This window comes from Gymnoscopelus microlampas (assembly GCF_963454915.1).
Source record: "Gymnoscopelus microlampas genome assembly, chromosome: 12".
Classification (NCBI taxonomy): Eukaryota; Metazoa; Chordata; class Actinopteri; order Myctophiformes; family Myctophidae; genus Gymnoscopelus; species Gymnoscopelus microlampas.
This window is the reverse complement of record NC_139949.1, coordinates 28,345,489-28,360,488: the sequence shown is the minus strand read 5'-3', so window position 1 is coordinate 28,360,488 and position 15,000 is coordinate 28,345,489. Positions and strand designations below refer to the sequence as shown.

The 15,000-nt window shown below is 43.1% G+C and overlaps 1 protein-coding gene across 3 annotated transcripts in view; it reads right to left on the bottom strand.

The window, feature by feature from the left end:
- specc1 (sperm antigen with calponin homology and coiled-coil domains 1) overlaps positions 1-15,000 on the bottom strand; it is an 83,316-nt gene that overhangs the window by 22,233 nt on the left and 46,083 nt on the right. For all 3 annotated transcript variants that reach the window (XM_084074728.1, XM_084074727.1, XM_084074729.1), the window contains 6 exons: positions 14,267-15,000; positions 11,509-11,716; positions 8,442-8,515; positions 6,498-6,673; positions 1,751-1,923; positions 101-201 (listed from right to left, as the gene is read on the bottom strand). The exon at positions 14,267-15,000 is cut by the window's right edge and continues 819 nt beyond it. In XM_084074728.1, coding sequence (XP_083930854.1) covers positions 101-201; positions 1,751-1,923; positions 6,498-6,673; positions 8,442-8,515; positions 11,509-11,716; positions 14,267-15,000 — 1,466 coding nt within the window. The remainder of the gene's footprint in view (positions 1-100; positions 202-1,750; positions 1,924-6,497; positions 6,674-8,441; positions 8,516-11,508; positions 11,717-14,266) is intronic.

Sequence of the window (15,000 nt, the reverse complement as noted above, 5' to 3'; positions counted from 1 at the left end):
GGACATGGACCAGAATCGGGGTTATTACATCAGGACAGAAGTTTATCAGGATTCTCTAAGAAAAAGAAAGAAAGAAAAAAGCAACTGGTGCATATCTTACCTGTATAGGTGAGACTGCAGCAGCAGGGGCCGTGCGGACAGGGATACCACTTAGAGGACTTCTCTGTGAGGAGGGCATTTGGACCGTGTGGGCTGGTCCGTCTGAAACACCCATACAGTACATGCATACTATATTATATTAGTTTGTGTGTCACCACATGAATGATACAGTAAATAGTGCAACTTGATATAGAAAGAGAATGTGACGTCACACCATTGAAAGTAATAGCTGAAAACCTCACAAGATGGCGGCACCTGTCAATCGAACTCCATTGAACGGTTCCTCAAGCTATATACTTCAAGTGTAGCCGACAGTATTTCAGCTGGAATACGCCATGCCAACTGATTATTTATTTATTTAACCAGGAGAAAATCCCATTGAGATTTAAAAAATATGTATGTTCCCATGGAAGCCCTTGAATTAATGTAATAATAATAACTAATAATATCTGATAGCTGATGATGTTCTGAAGGCATAAACGTTTATCTTTTTCTTTTTTTCCACTGAGCAAATAAATCTATTTTTGCAGCCAAAGGGCCTCAACAGTTTTTGTGAGTATGCAGGCTTTTTCTGATTATGTTGGACTATAATAATATCTGCACATTTGTTGGAAAATATGACCAGGATAAGCCTTTCCACTGAGCTGATAATAAGCACTGAGCAAAGCTCTGAGCAAAACCAGGGTGAAGTCTCTTCATTCCTACAGTAATTATGTTGATAAACCTACAGTACAGTATACAAACCAATGCCCTTCAGTTCTGCCTGTGGCCAATCTAAATAACCCTGTCAATTCCCATCCACAGTACAAGTCATCTAGCATGACCATACAGGACTTAGCTGTAGAGGAATGGGAAACATCCCAGCTGGATATCTCTGCTCCTTTGTTTGTGCCTGTCTGTCTGTTTGTTAGATAGATAGACCTTTTATTGATCCCATGGGGGACATTCAGTTGTTACAGCAGTACCGCAGTTATGAAATATAGGACACATACAGCAAAAGAGATACAGCTACGGTAGGAGCAGTGGTGGAGAGTAACTAAGTACATTTACTCAAGTACTGTACTTAAGTACACTTTTGAGATATTTTTTACTTTACTGGAGTATTTCCTACTCTCAATACTTTATACTTCTACTGCACTACATCTCAGAGGCAAATGTTGTCTTTTACTCCACTACAATTATTTGAAAAGTTTAGTTACTTCGTAGATTTTGATTATTATTACAAAACATGCATATACCACTTCAGCCCTATATATATATATTTTGGCTATTTGAAAATAGGCGATCTACAAGCTCTCAACCCGTCGCAACGCGAAGTGAGCTTGTATTTTCTAGTTTCAAAAGATTTTGAAAACTTCAAAAGTTTTGAAAAGTTGTGAAATGGGACATTAAGCATAATGAGTCCTTTTTACTTTTGGTACTTTAAGTATATATTATTATATATTATGAGCTATTAACGGGTATAAATACAGATGTAATCAAAGTGCACTAACAGTATGTTAACAGTATTAACAGGCATACATATAGCCAAAGTGTCCATAAACAGTCTATCCCCAGTTCTGTGGGTAAAAATGAACAGTCAATTAGCACTCAATATGAATCAATATGAACCCATGTCATGTATGTTTGTATTAACTTGATCTGTGCTCACTCTGTCCAACTGTGTCAAAGGACTTGATGAGGGATTTCACAGTAGCCTCTGGCTCTAAATCGGCATCTCCGTTTGTGTTTGTCCACTCTGTCTGGGCCGTCTGGGCTATCGGGATGCCACACCAGTGATGGGCTTCGTCCGGGTCAGTCACTCTCCCCTCATCACTTTGGGACCTAAGGGACACAATGGAAGTAGTATGGAAATATACTGGGCAAAGAAGGTGTTGTGGCATGGGTACAATGGCAAGTGTGCAAATATGTGATGTGCCATTTGTGCCAATGTATATTTTGTATCCCTGATGTTTATCAAAACAAGGTATTAACAACTAATTAACCAGAATAAGGGTTTAGAAATCACCCACTTTACATTGTGGCTTGAAAAGTGGGAACTGGACAGAATATTGACATTACAATGTACTCTTAGTAGCACTCAATATCAATCCATATCATGTTGAGCTAACATGTTTGCGTAAAAAAAACAGTGAATAACTGGACGCATGTTCTAGAATAGATAACCAGGTCTAAATTTGGAACTAATAACACTTAGTGATTGAAAGAGACTTTGCATGCATATCCCCTCTTGTTGACATTGGATTCCAGATCAGCTTGAGGGGAGCAGTAACTTTATCAGTGGATGAGAAACTTGTGACAGATAATACCTAATACTGTATATACTTGGTTGCGCAATGGTTAGTGTGCTGAAAATAGCCGATCTACAAGCTCACAATGCATTGTGAGCTGGTAGATATGTTATTTTCGGTGCTCCACACACACACACACACACACACACACACACACACACACACACACACACACACACACACACACACACACACACACACACACACACACACACACACACACACACACACACACACCAGTTGGATTGGAGTAATTTCATTTATTCATTTCCCCTAATAACACAAGATTTAACTGGACAAACACAATTGTGTATTTTGATCTGTCACAGGCACATAAACCAATCACACGTCTCTCCTTGATAAAAACAACACTAAATAAATTACAACAGTTCCACATTCATTGACAGTAATTGTTGAGCAAATGTGTTGACCGTAGACACTTCAAATTGACAGTGACATAGTTAATACCTCATCTTGCCCTACAGTAGGTGGTCTATAGGTGGTTATCCACCTGTGTGTTAAGTGTTGGGCACCAGTCTCTGGTCAAATGTAATAACACTGGTAATAGCTGGATTTAAGGTGTAACCTGAGATTGGGCAGCCTATTTTATTCTATGCTACCCTGCTTGCTAACCACACTGGATTTGAAACGTACAAGTACAGTGATATGCAGACAGAGTCTACTCTCCATGTCTGCTCATTTGCACTGAGATCCTGTTGTTGTTCTGAAGTATGTACTATATCAGTATGTACTGTGAGGTCAATATGTCCTTGCTCCAATGTAACACAGAAAACTCCATATTAGGTGATGAAATTGGTCTTGATCAACGTCATAGTGGCGTCAGAGCCACAGACCAACAATGTATCTCAGCAACAATGTATTGACCCTCTATATGGTCAAAGTTGGTCCATGATGGAAAGTATTTCCCGAAGAAGGATAATGAAGGAGATGAACTGATCATGTGTTAGAATTCCATTTAACGTAATGAAATATTCCTTCAAGGAAATTGCAGCACTGTTTCTTGTCCAAAACTCACACTAATGATAGAAATTAGTGTGAGGCAAGGCCATTTGCGGTTGTGGCAGTGACGACAAATTTGGGCAGTGCTCTTAGTACTGCCAGCATAGCCTATATACCTATGTTCCCTGTGTAGACTTGAATCAGCATTGTCATAATTGGCAGACAGAATTAGATCTATAAAATGATCTATAAACTGAAGCGGAATATATGAATACATGGCTAATACATGTACAAAATACTGTAGGTGTGTGTGTTAGTGCAGTTGATCTCAATAAGGATTTCATCTGGTTGCTGCTGATATTGTGTTCAATTGTGCCATCTGATGGCTAAACATAGTACTGCATTCATTTGAAATACTCCATTACAGCAGCAGACCAACCCAAGGTCTCTAAAAATAAGAAAACCGATTGAAAGAAATGTCTTCACAGATCATGAACACCAAGTTTTTAAGGTGTCACTTGTCATAAGTCAGAGGTAACATACAGTAAGTTAAATAAAAAGAAGTTCACCTAAATATTTTAACATATTCAACAAAAATTGTAAGAAATGTGAAAGAGTTGAACAAAAAAAAGAAGAAGAAAAAAGTTATATTAATCTTTGTTTGTGATTCTCTCACTTGGCAAATTTAAATCCTAAAAGGCACAAAAATTACTATTAAACTATTAAAAAAGGATCATCTCTCCAATATCTGTCATCTCTTTGACATGTAGGACAAGAAAGTCACACAGAAGAAGTACATTCACAGAAACAGATAAAAAACATTACATTACACATAATTACTCAGAAAATTCCAAGAATATAAAAACACCAAAGACACAATTTGTCACATGAGACTGTGGAGATATATCTGCCTGGGCATACTTGTCTACCAGTCACCCTGGCCTGGAATCAAATTTAAATAACTCATGGGACTTGACAGGTGCATTTATAACACTGTTCAGTTGGCTCTGAGCTGGAGGGTGGAAATCCTCTACCGGCCTTCTACTGCCGTCTTAGTGTCAAACGTGGCCCCGGTGGTGATCCTGAAAATAAACAGAGGAAGCAACCCAGTGTTAAGATGAAATGATGAGACATTTGAAAAAAACAACAACAAAAAAACAACAAAACAGCCTTTTTTCTTTTTTCACAGAATGGATAACATCCCATCTCGTTATTTATTATGTACATTATACGTAGTTGAGCAGCTTATCCAGTTAGCCGAGATTCTCCTTTCTTAACTACACAACAGACTTGTTGACAGACTCACTGTATTTCGTTCTGTCCTTTGTTCCATGCATATCCCACAGATTAATATGGCCAAACATGGTCCAAAGTACATTTAAATTATTCTGTATACTTCTCAAATTGGTCTGAAGCAGATGAGTTCATTTCAAGTCATGCTGGGCAGAGCACCCTCCTGAACTCCACCAAAAAAAAAAAAAAAACGGTAGGAGACAGCAGGTGGTGCCAAACACAAGCAGGGATATACTACAATCTAACCAGGCAAAGCAACAAGACTCCAGGCACAAAAACAGACATGGGAGCCCCCAACAGGCACAGTCCAGTCAGCCAGTCCATCCGACAGGCATACAGAGAGAGAAACAAAGTCATTATGAAGCAGCAAAGGGGAAGTAAACCAAAGATAAAAGGCCATTCAGCAGCAGCAGCAGCAGCAGCAGAGAGAGATGTTAGGTTGGCTGAAAGTGGTCTGGCAGGACAGGGAACTCACCTGGTCTTGACATAAGGAGGCTTGTCAGAGGGACATCTTTGAATGAGTCATCTGAGGGAGCTGCTGCAGGAGGGGAGGGGAGCCGACGTAGCATAGCGGCTAATCCCAGAGAAAATGGGCTAGTTTATCTACTGTCTACTACACACTGACAGAACATTCTGTAGCCTGGAATGCCGATAAGACCCCGTTTACATTTTGTACCAGACATACTGTAAATGGATGTTTTTTTTGTTTTGTTTTATTTTTGATAAAATGAAAATGGCCCTTGACGTTTGTGAATTGATGACCGTTTTTGTTTAATATACCGTAGTTAATTTATTTACTGATTTAAAAATATGTATTTTTGCAATGAGTGGACAGAAATATATAGTAAATACAGCAATATTAGCACATCCAGGCTGACTTTGCAACATGGGGATTTGACCTGACATGATAATGAAAAGGGACAACACGGTCAAAAACACTACAGCATGCACACGCTCACATTATAGTACATGTACACACACAGACACACTTTATCAATACACCAGTCACATCACTGGCAGGCTACAGTGCAAGAGCAGCAATACTGCCTCACAGATGAGTTTAGCTGCTTTTAAACGGCCCCTACAGTTGTCCATCTGAGAAATGAGCAGTGAATGCAAAGTAGTACACGGCACTCATTGTTGTATTGTACACCACTTAGATCGAGGAAGCACAAGTGAATGAGAGAATCTACTAAAACTTTGCCCTGCAGAAAGAGTACCCTGTATTTGTGCAATGTGAGGGTTGAGTGTTACAACAGGTGGTCAGTGTGGAAGAGATAGAGACAAAAAGAGAGACGGAGGAAGGCAGCAGCTCAGAGGACCAAAGTAAACAGAGGGAGAGACTGCAGGAGACTGCTAACCTACCAACAGAGCTTGCCAAGTCCCAGAACACTAAACTCTCTTGTCTTGAGGATTCATTCAGCCATAAAACTCACAGATTTGGACTTTAACAGATAATATAGTTAAGACTATAAATGTGGCTGTATTATACAGTAAAATTCAGCACATTAAACAACACAAGCCTCAAGAATTTTAATTTAGAAAGCCTCTTAAAGTGAGGGTGGAATGGTTGCCTTCAGGAACTGAAAGTGGAAATCCTCCTGTACTACATACACATCACTGACTGTATTCTGAATAAATAAAGACATATGCAGAATTAAGGGGATATGGCAAGGCTCTGACAGGTATCTCATGTCCAGACTGTGTTAGGAAGAGTAAGGGGACTGCAGCCCATAGCTGAGAGGGGGTGCCAGGGAGGAAAGGAGAGGAGAGGAGGGTGGGGTGGGGTGGGGTTGGTTTGTGGGGGCCAAAAACAAATAAATAATTCAATGAAGACTACAATTGAGATGGTACCTGACTCCCTGCAGTGCCTCAAGGTCAGAGGAGAGCTTGGCATTGCGATCCTGCTCCTCCTGCAGATGCCTCCTGAGGGCTCGCAGCTCCTGCTGGGCCTCCACCTTGATGTCATTGGCCACCACCACAGCCGTCTGGAGGTCCGCCTGGAAGCGACGCCAGTCTTCCTTTTCATCCTGGGGGACACACAGACATGTATATTGGTTAGAGCCCGAACCAACCGATTACCAATGTTTGTTCTAATACATTTCAATAGCTTAGATTTGACTACATTTTCTATTATTCTATTTCTAAATAAACACAACTTAAATTCTTGTAATTTAACCACTTAAGCCCTACTCAAACATGTTAAAAAATAGCTAAGCTACAAGGTTACAAAGCATCATATTGGTGTGTTGTGTGTTTGTAGATGTGCTATTTAAAAAAACTAGATTTTCAGCAACGGCCTTCAAATCTAGTACTACTGTATATTGTGCTGATCAGAGCAATGGTCACCATGTTATGGCTATTTGAAAGTGTTAGGCAAACACAGAAGGAGGGAGCGAACACCTGTGTTAATGAGGTGCTGGTCGCGGCAGGTAATAGTATTGAGAAAGAATGAGGCCGCACAGCTCTTAGCCACGATGCAAAATGTTTATTTTAAAATGAAACCAACGTTTCGACAGTGAAGTCTTCCTCAGGGTTAGTTGAAAGTGTTAAACACTGCTGAAACACTGCTGTAGTGCCCCATACGGTATGTGATGTGTGCAAGTTAGTATGTTTCATGGCAGACCCAGGAGCAACTGTGCGCCATGTCAGGACCCCCTAGGACACACACATGGCCCCTGGTATGACTTTTCTCATGGTAGACCCCTGAACAGTGTCTGTGCAAAGTTTGGTGCAGATTGGAGCATCGGTGTGCTTGTGACCCCTGGGCGGCCCTGACGTGGCCCCTCGTGTGACTATTCTCATGGCAGACCCCCGGAATTGCGAAGCGTAATGGCGCACCTCGCAATTCCCGGGATGTTACGTTTCTGACGTCGACCCACCATCCACCGTTACCTGTGTAACCTGTGTGCTATCTTCCACACTTCCCCTCCTTGCTGAACAGGCGCCCCAACCCACCACTAGGAGTCGCAGTAGTACAGTGACAAGGACACAATCGCCTACCGGCTTCCCACCTGCTAACACTGCAGAGCGCAAGGCTAAACAGAGGTACCTCAGAATCAGAATCACCTTTATTGTCACAGAGATCTCCCATCTCCTCCCGGACAGAGTACAAGATCTCCCTGTTAACCCATCAATGCATCCACGGTAATGCCCCCCCTTACCTTAAGGAACTGCTCGGGCCACAAACCTCCACTCGCAACCTCCACTCTGGAAACACTAACCACCTCCAAGTCCCCCCCACCAAGTTCTGCACCATTGGAGACTGAGCCTTCTGCTCAGCGGCTCCTCGACTGTGGAACTCACTCCCAGAGCAGCTAAGAGCTCCACAGTCTGTCGATGCTTTCAGGAGACGACTAAAGACTTTCCTTTTTAATAAAGCATTCGGTTAGCTATTCGGGTTTTACCCCCTAGGTTTTCTTTCCCCCTTGCTTTTTTAATTGTTTTTTAAACCCTCCTTTTTTAGATTGTTTTTATGCAAATGTTTTTTTATTCTGTACTGTAGCACTTTGAGATTTGTTTCAAATGTAAAGTGCAATATAAAAATGTATTATTTACAGGTTTTTATGCAAGCTCCATCGTTTTTGTTATTTCCAGAAAGAGAAAGAAAGGAAGAGGGGGGACAGGGGGAACAAGGGGGGGGGGAGGAAACAAAAGATATCTACATATACAGTATACACATAGCATATCCATCCTGTACAGTATGCACAGGATTAAACATAATGGCACTTGCTGCCAAAAGAAGAAAGGTAATCACATTATGTTGAAGGGATTGCTTTACCAATAGATCATTCTTACCTTAATTTGTTTATTCTGAACCTTCAGATGTCTCTCCACATCAGATTTCTGGTCCTCCAACTTTTTCACGTGGTCTGCAATGACAACGACATCTATGATTAAGCATCCTTGCCTTAAACTCAAGTGGGATTGGCACTAATCAAATACAATACAGCAAGTCGTGTTTAAGATACAGTGGAAATATTGCAGCCAGTTGACAGTCTCTTGTAAAAGTGTGGCTTCTTGGCTGCAACATATCTTTTCCCGAGTATTTCTCATTAATTAAATTGTCATGACATCAGTCACACATCTAACTCCATGCCATAAATCGACACAATCTGTCATGACTCATGACAATCCGTGGAAATATCATTTATCCTGTCACCAACTATTAACAAACTGCATTAACAGGGAATGGGAGACAACCTGGATCATAAAACAGTATGCAGTCAGAAGAACCAAGTGCCTGTGTCTGCTGAAGGGGAAGACAATAAGCATGTCCTTTAAGCATTAAGGGTGCTATGTTAATGGAAGATGTTCTCATAACTAAATTATACTAGTCCATACCCAGCGATGCTTGCACCCAAACTATGTGAAGACTTGAGCCTTAGGACCACAACTGACATTACAGATCCCATAGCCTGCATGGAAAATCAGTTCAATCAGTTTCAGATTGATATACCAACACACTGATAAGAACAGCCAGGCAACTGTATTAAAGTCCCTGTCCGCAGATTGGTCGTTAGGTAGCCTCGTTTCCAGCCTTTACTCATCTCCGAGGAGAAAAGCCTGGTCACGGCCTAAAGCGTGTCTACAGAGGTGGTGGGACTTCCGTCGTATGTACAGTATTTCCCCATGACAAACTTTTTCGACCAATCACAACACTCGTTTAATTCATGGAGAATGTAAACAGATTTGTAAAGCGTCAATGTCATTTCCTTGGTCGGTACTTCTGCCAAATTCTGGTACGTCTGTTTACTTAGACAATTCGCCGGCTGTTCAATTTGTATTCCTAGGATGAGTGGGGCCTTGTTTTTGGACACCCCGACGAAGGCGCCCGTCTGAAGCGGACTTGAGCCACTAGAGGCACCACCGAGCGAGCTCAGGCGAGCGAGTCGCCGTGCCGAACATTGCGAAGTCCGCTTCCGTTCGAGTTCGCCCCCCCCCCCTAGTCTCGGTACCTCCGAGACGTGAACACTGTCTCACGCACGGTCCAAGCAAACACAGCTGAGCGCGCCCTACCCCGTTTCAGCCAATCAGAAACCGTGTCTGGCCCCGCTCATCCTACGGAAACAATTATCGCCAACCGGCTAGGTCTTGCTCAGCGTGGTTGTTAGCTCAATAGCACACCGCTTAGTGCTACTGTGTGTTGTGGCCAAAACGTTTTGTGATTGTGTCCATTTTTTTATATTACTCCTACAGATTTTGTCCAAACATCACGCAAATCGGTACACAGTATCTCTATAGTTATGTGATCAAGACGGATCTGTCCGATTTGTCATATTCCACGTCTGATTGTCCTGAAACTTTGCACACACATCCCCACTAGGCCAATGAAGAAATGCGAACATTTTCCACATTGGCCTATTATTGCGCCACCAGGAGGCCGATTTTTGCGAAACAATTTTGTTTTATATTTCTCCTATAGACTTCGTCCAAATATCACGCAAATCGGTGCAGATTATCTCTATAGTCCTGTGATCAAGACAGATCTGTCCAATTTTTCATATTCCATCCTGATTGGCTAAGATTGACTTCTACTACCTGGCCTGGCGGAGACTATATACTGTAGGTACTGTAGGCTTTGTGTATCCCAGCCTTGCTGGGTCTGCTGCTTGCATTTAAATCAAAGTCCTTCACACCATTTCCACCATTGAGCCAGCTTTCTCTATCTCTGCTGGTGGTCTCTCTGGTGTTGTGTGCTGTATGTGTCTGTAGCCCTGAGTCCAGGTACAGTAATATAAAGAGAAGAGCACCATTAGACGATTAGAAACACCTGTCAATCCATTAACCCTGGCACTGCTCCCATGAGTAATTCCCCTGGTCTCCACCCACAGCAGCCTTAATTGGGTGAGAGTTAACAGAAATGCTAATAAACAGCTTACATCTGGGCAAAGTGAAGAATTGGCTCTCTCACTCTCTGCATACGCCAATGGTCCATGCCTGTGTGCAATTTGAGATCTATTGGTCAGCCTACTGAGGAGAAAATTAACGAGGGCATTTCCACTCAGCAGCGTCTTAATAGTGCGAGAGTTCACAAATATTTGCGTATAAACAGCTTACATTTGGGAAAAGTAAAAAATGTGGTTTCCTCACTCCCTTCATAGTGGTCACTGCCCACGTGCAATAATACTGTAGATCATTGGTCAACACACTGAGGAGATACAGTACAAAACATGGAGGAGGAAGCTGTATATACAGTATAGAGAAACTGAACGGCCTGAGCTCACAGGACTGTATCTGTCTCTATAGTGGAACCATAACTTTCTGTTATCCCACTGCAGAGAGAATGATTGTGCTAATGGTGAAATAAATACTGAGATCTATTGGTAACTGCTGGGGTCTCAACAGTTTGGAGAAACTACTTGTAAATTCATTACTAATTCATACTTTGTCATTTAACACCTAATGAAGTGACTTTCTATTTTAGCCAATATTGGTAAGATATTTCATTATTATCATTATTGACAAAGTTGAGGAGCACAGTAAGTCAAGAACAGACCTGGGCAACACATTAATTGTAAATAATCAATATTATAGATTCTTATTTACAATATAGCAATAGGAAAAGAATATTGAAACACAAATATTGAAAATATTGTCATTTCCAACATATCATTAAACAGTGCAAATCTCTGGTGCTTTGTCTAATTCATCAGTCTGATTTTAGTTCACAAACACATAAACATGGAACATACCTATCTCCAGTTCCACTCCCTCACTCACACACACACACACACACACACACACACACACACACACACACACACACACACACACACACACACACACACACACACACACACACACACACACACACACACACACACACACACACACACACACACACAGGGTTGTGTGAACCTACTCTCCATGTCCAGGACGGTCTGGTTGGTGTGGAGGTTAATGGCCCTCTGCTGCTCCACCTGGTCCTCCAGCTCAAAGATGGTCTCCTTCAGCTCCTTCAGCTTGTTCTCCGCCTGGACTCCCACCTCCTCCAGGACGTTCACCCTGACAATCAGCTCCTGCTCTCTCCTCTCCGCTCGCTCCTGGACCTGTTGGCACTTGGCTTCCACCTTTGCACAAAGAAGGAAACATTTAGGACATTTTCTTAAATACAGAAGGGGCACTGTGGGGGGACTTATTAAGTCACTGGTGTATACATTGAAATTAGACAAGATTTCATTCAAAGATTTTCATACGTCGATTTGACGTAAAGAGGGATCACCTGACCTATTTGAGTATCAAGGTTACACATTTTTACACAGGTCACGCACACATTTTTAAAATATTACTCGAGGAACGTTTTAGCCCCATTCTTGAATGCACTAAAACATGGGATAATCTCTTGTTATCATCAATAACTTGTTATCAATTGTATTAATGTAATACACATGAAAAATGTCTATATTTGTATCAATGTATTTGTGTATATGTATGGGACAGCACTAAAGTGGTTCTTCTCATACCTGACTAACCGGCCCAACCACGTTTCTTGGAAAGGTTTTGCTCTCATCCTCCCATTCCCCCAGGGATCTACACTTGGTCCCCTCCTTTTCTCTGTCTACACTAAATCTCCTGGTTATCTCTGCTCACAAGCTCCCCAATCACCGCAATGATCAATCAGCTGTTTTCTGACATCTCACAGTGGATGCCTTCCCACCAACTCAAACTGACGCAGATATTGTAAGATTGAGCTTCTCTCCTTCCCAGGTAAGTCCTGCCCTATGCAGGATAACACTATTTCCATAGACAACTCTATGCAAATTGTGTCTATGGAAATAAACTTGACTACTGTAACTCCCTCCTTACTGGCCTGTGGCCTCCCAGCATGCTCACTTGAGCCCTTCCAAATGATCCAGAATGCCGCAGCACGCCTGGTCTTCAACCAGCCAACACTTTCACATGTCTCCCTCCTTTTCTGCTCCCCCACTGGGCACTGGCTCCCGGTTGCTGCCTGCACCGAGTACAAAACACTATTACAAGCATTATTAGCTTGCTTAGCATTGCAGAGTTATTATGCTGCAAACGCATAGTTTTGAGAAGCGTCGATCACAGGTTTCAGGACCATTTATTATTGGTCTCATTACCCTATTTTATTCACAACAAGATATGAAATGGCCATGGTTGTGTAAATTACGACTGAACATCTGTATTTCTTACACTTTCCAACCCTTTCTTGTACAGTTTTACTATACATTTACATACTATAAAAGTCAGAGTCATTTGTTTCCCCCAAATCTTCCATACTTAACTGGACTGAGTCTCAATAAAGCATCTTCTATTAATGCATTAGTGCAGGCTGTAAACAGGACGTTTATTTATAAAAACATGATGATATATTCGCAAATGCTGTGACTGCAACACTGCCATATCCGATGATAAACAACAGGTCATAGTGTAAAATGAAGATGACTCTGGATCCTGTCCGACCCTGTCGGACTACAGTAACTCAAGAGAACGCTACTTTAGTCCGTATAAGCAGCACAAGGCAGATCTCTATGAGCGTGACATACCAAAAGTAATCCAGATGCACCGCACGCGATCTGACTAACAGTGGCAGTGAGGTTATGGAACGGGTTCACCCTCACACCCATGTGGCAGAGGCCAACAGGCTGAGTCAGAGGACCATGCTATTGCATGATGGACCACCCATCAGCATGGGCAACAAGTGTGCTGTCCAACAATGATGACATCATACAGCTGATGAGGACACACCCCACTGACCACAGACGTGACCCCAAATCCCACACTGCCTCAGTGCTGCTGACATTTGTGGCGTTGAAGGGGAAAACCACTGCCGCGTAGCCTACAAACACATGAAAGCAATTTGGATGACGTTAATGTGCTATGGCGGTGGGGGAAACTGACTAGCACCAGCCACAAAGCATTAGACTATTGACCATAGACTGGCATCTTCAGACCGCTGTAGCACATAATATTGTTTTATTCATTAACCACTTTCAACCTTGCGTCCCTATTTTCACAATTTGTCATACGATAAGTTAAATATCCAAATGTTAGGAACTATTTGGTCTGATAGCAGTCTGTCTGAATTTTGAAATTCTTTGAAGATTTTCGTCCAAATGTTCAAAATAGAGACTGGTTAAAGGTAATAGTTTATTTCTTGTTTCCTTCCTTCCCTACAGTACTTTCTTTGCAGTAAATGTGCATTTTACTGCAACGAACTAAAATCATCATCATCATATCGTCACCAAAAACAATGCATCAACATGGAACAAGCTGTCTGACTGCAATGAGTCACATACTGTATGACATGTGCACATAGATGGAAGCACCAACAAACTGGAGACTAAAAGACAACCTTTGACTTCCAAAGGCCAATGGAAAGTACAGTCCATTTCCTAATCGGATGTGCGTGTGTGTGTGTGTGTGTGTGTGTGTGTGTGTGTGTGTGTGTGTGTGTGTGTGTGTGTGTGTGTGTGTGTGTGTGTGTGTGTGTGTGTGTGTGTGTGTACCTGTGCCATCTGTGCACACAGCACAGGTGGCTATATGGCAGAGGAAGAAATCATGTACTGTAAATTCTAAATCCCACAAGGGACAGAAGTTTGAGAGATAATAATACTAATTGACAGCATTATGAACGGCACAGTTTCAACTCCTACCTTGGATATCGTGTCTCGGGCATGCTCTGTCTCAGCCCGCGCCTCCAGCAGCTCCTGTTTCAGCTCTGAGAGCTCCACCTCCAGCCTGTCTCTGTCTGTGTGGGCCGTCTTCAGCAGACCCTGCAGCTCGGTGCTATCGCTGGTGCTCTGCATGGCCTTCAGCTCAGACAACTTCTGCCTCTCTATGTCCAGCTGGGCCTTCAGCCTGCTGTTCTCCAGTTTCAGACCATCTGCCATGGCCTTGTATTCCTCCGTGGCGCGTGCCGCCAGTCCCCCGGCCTCCAGTTCCCTGTCCAGCTGAGCCTGCAGGCCGTCCGTCTCCTCCCTTAGGCAGCACACCTGGACCTGAGCCTCCTGGTGCTCCTGCTCCAGATCCCTCAGACTGCCTGTCAGCTGCTGCTGGATGTCCACCAGCTTCTCCCGCTCGAAGCGGGAGCTTTCAACCAGCTCACCGTACCTCTGCTCCAGCTCGGCCAGGCGGGGCCCCTGACCCGCCAGCTCCTCCTCTCTCTGGACCTGGGCCTGGGCCTGCTCTTGGAGCCGATTGGCCAGCGTCTCGTTCTTCTGGGCCAGCAACTCCATCCGCTCCCTCTGCTGCTGCAGGGAGGTCTGCAGGAGACGCTTCTCCTCGACCAGGCGCGTGCTCTCCGCCGTCAGCTCCTGCACCACCTGCTGCTGCTCGGCCAGCTCCTGCAGCGTGGCCTGCAGCTCCTCGGAGGTGCTGTGGTGGCTCT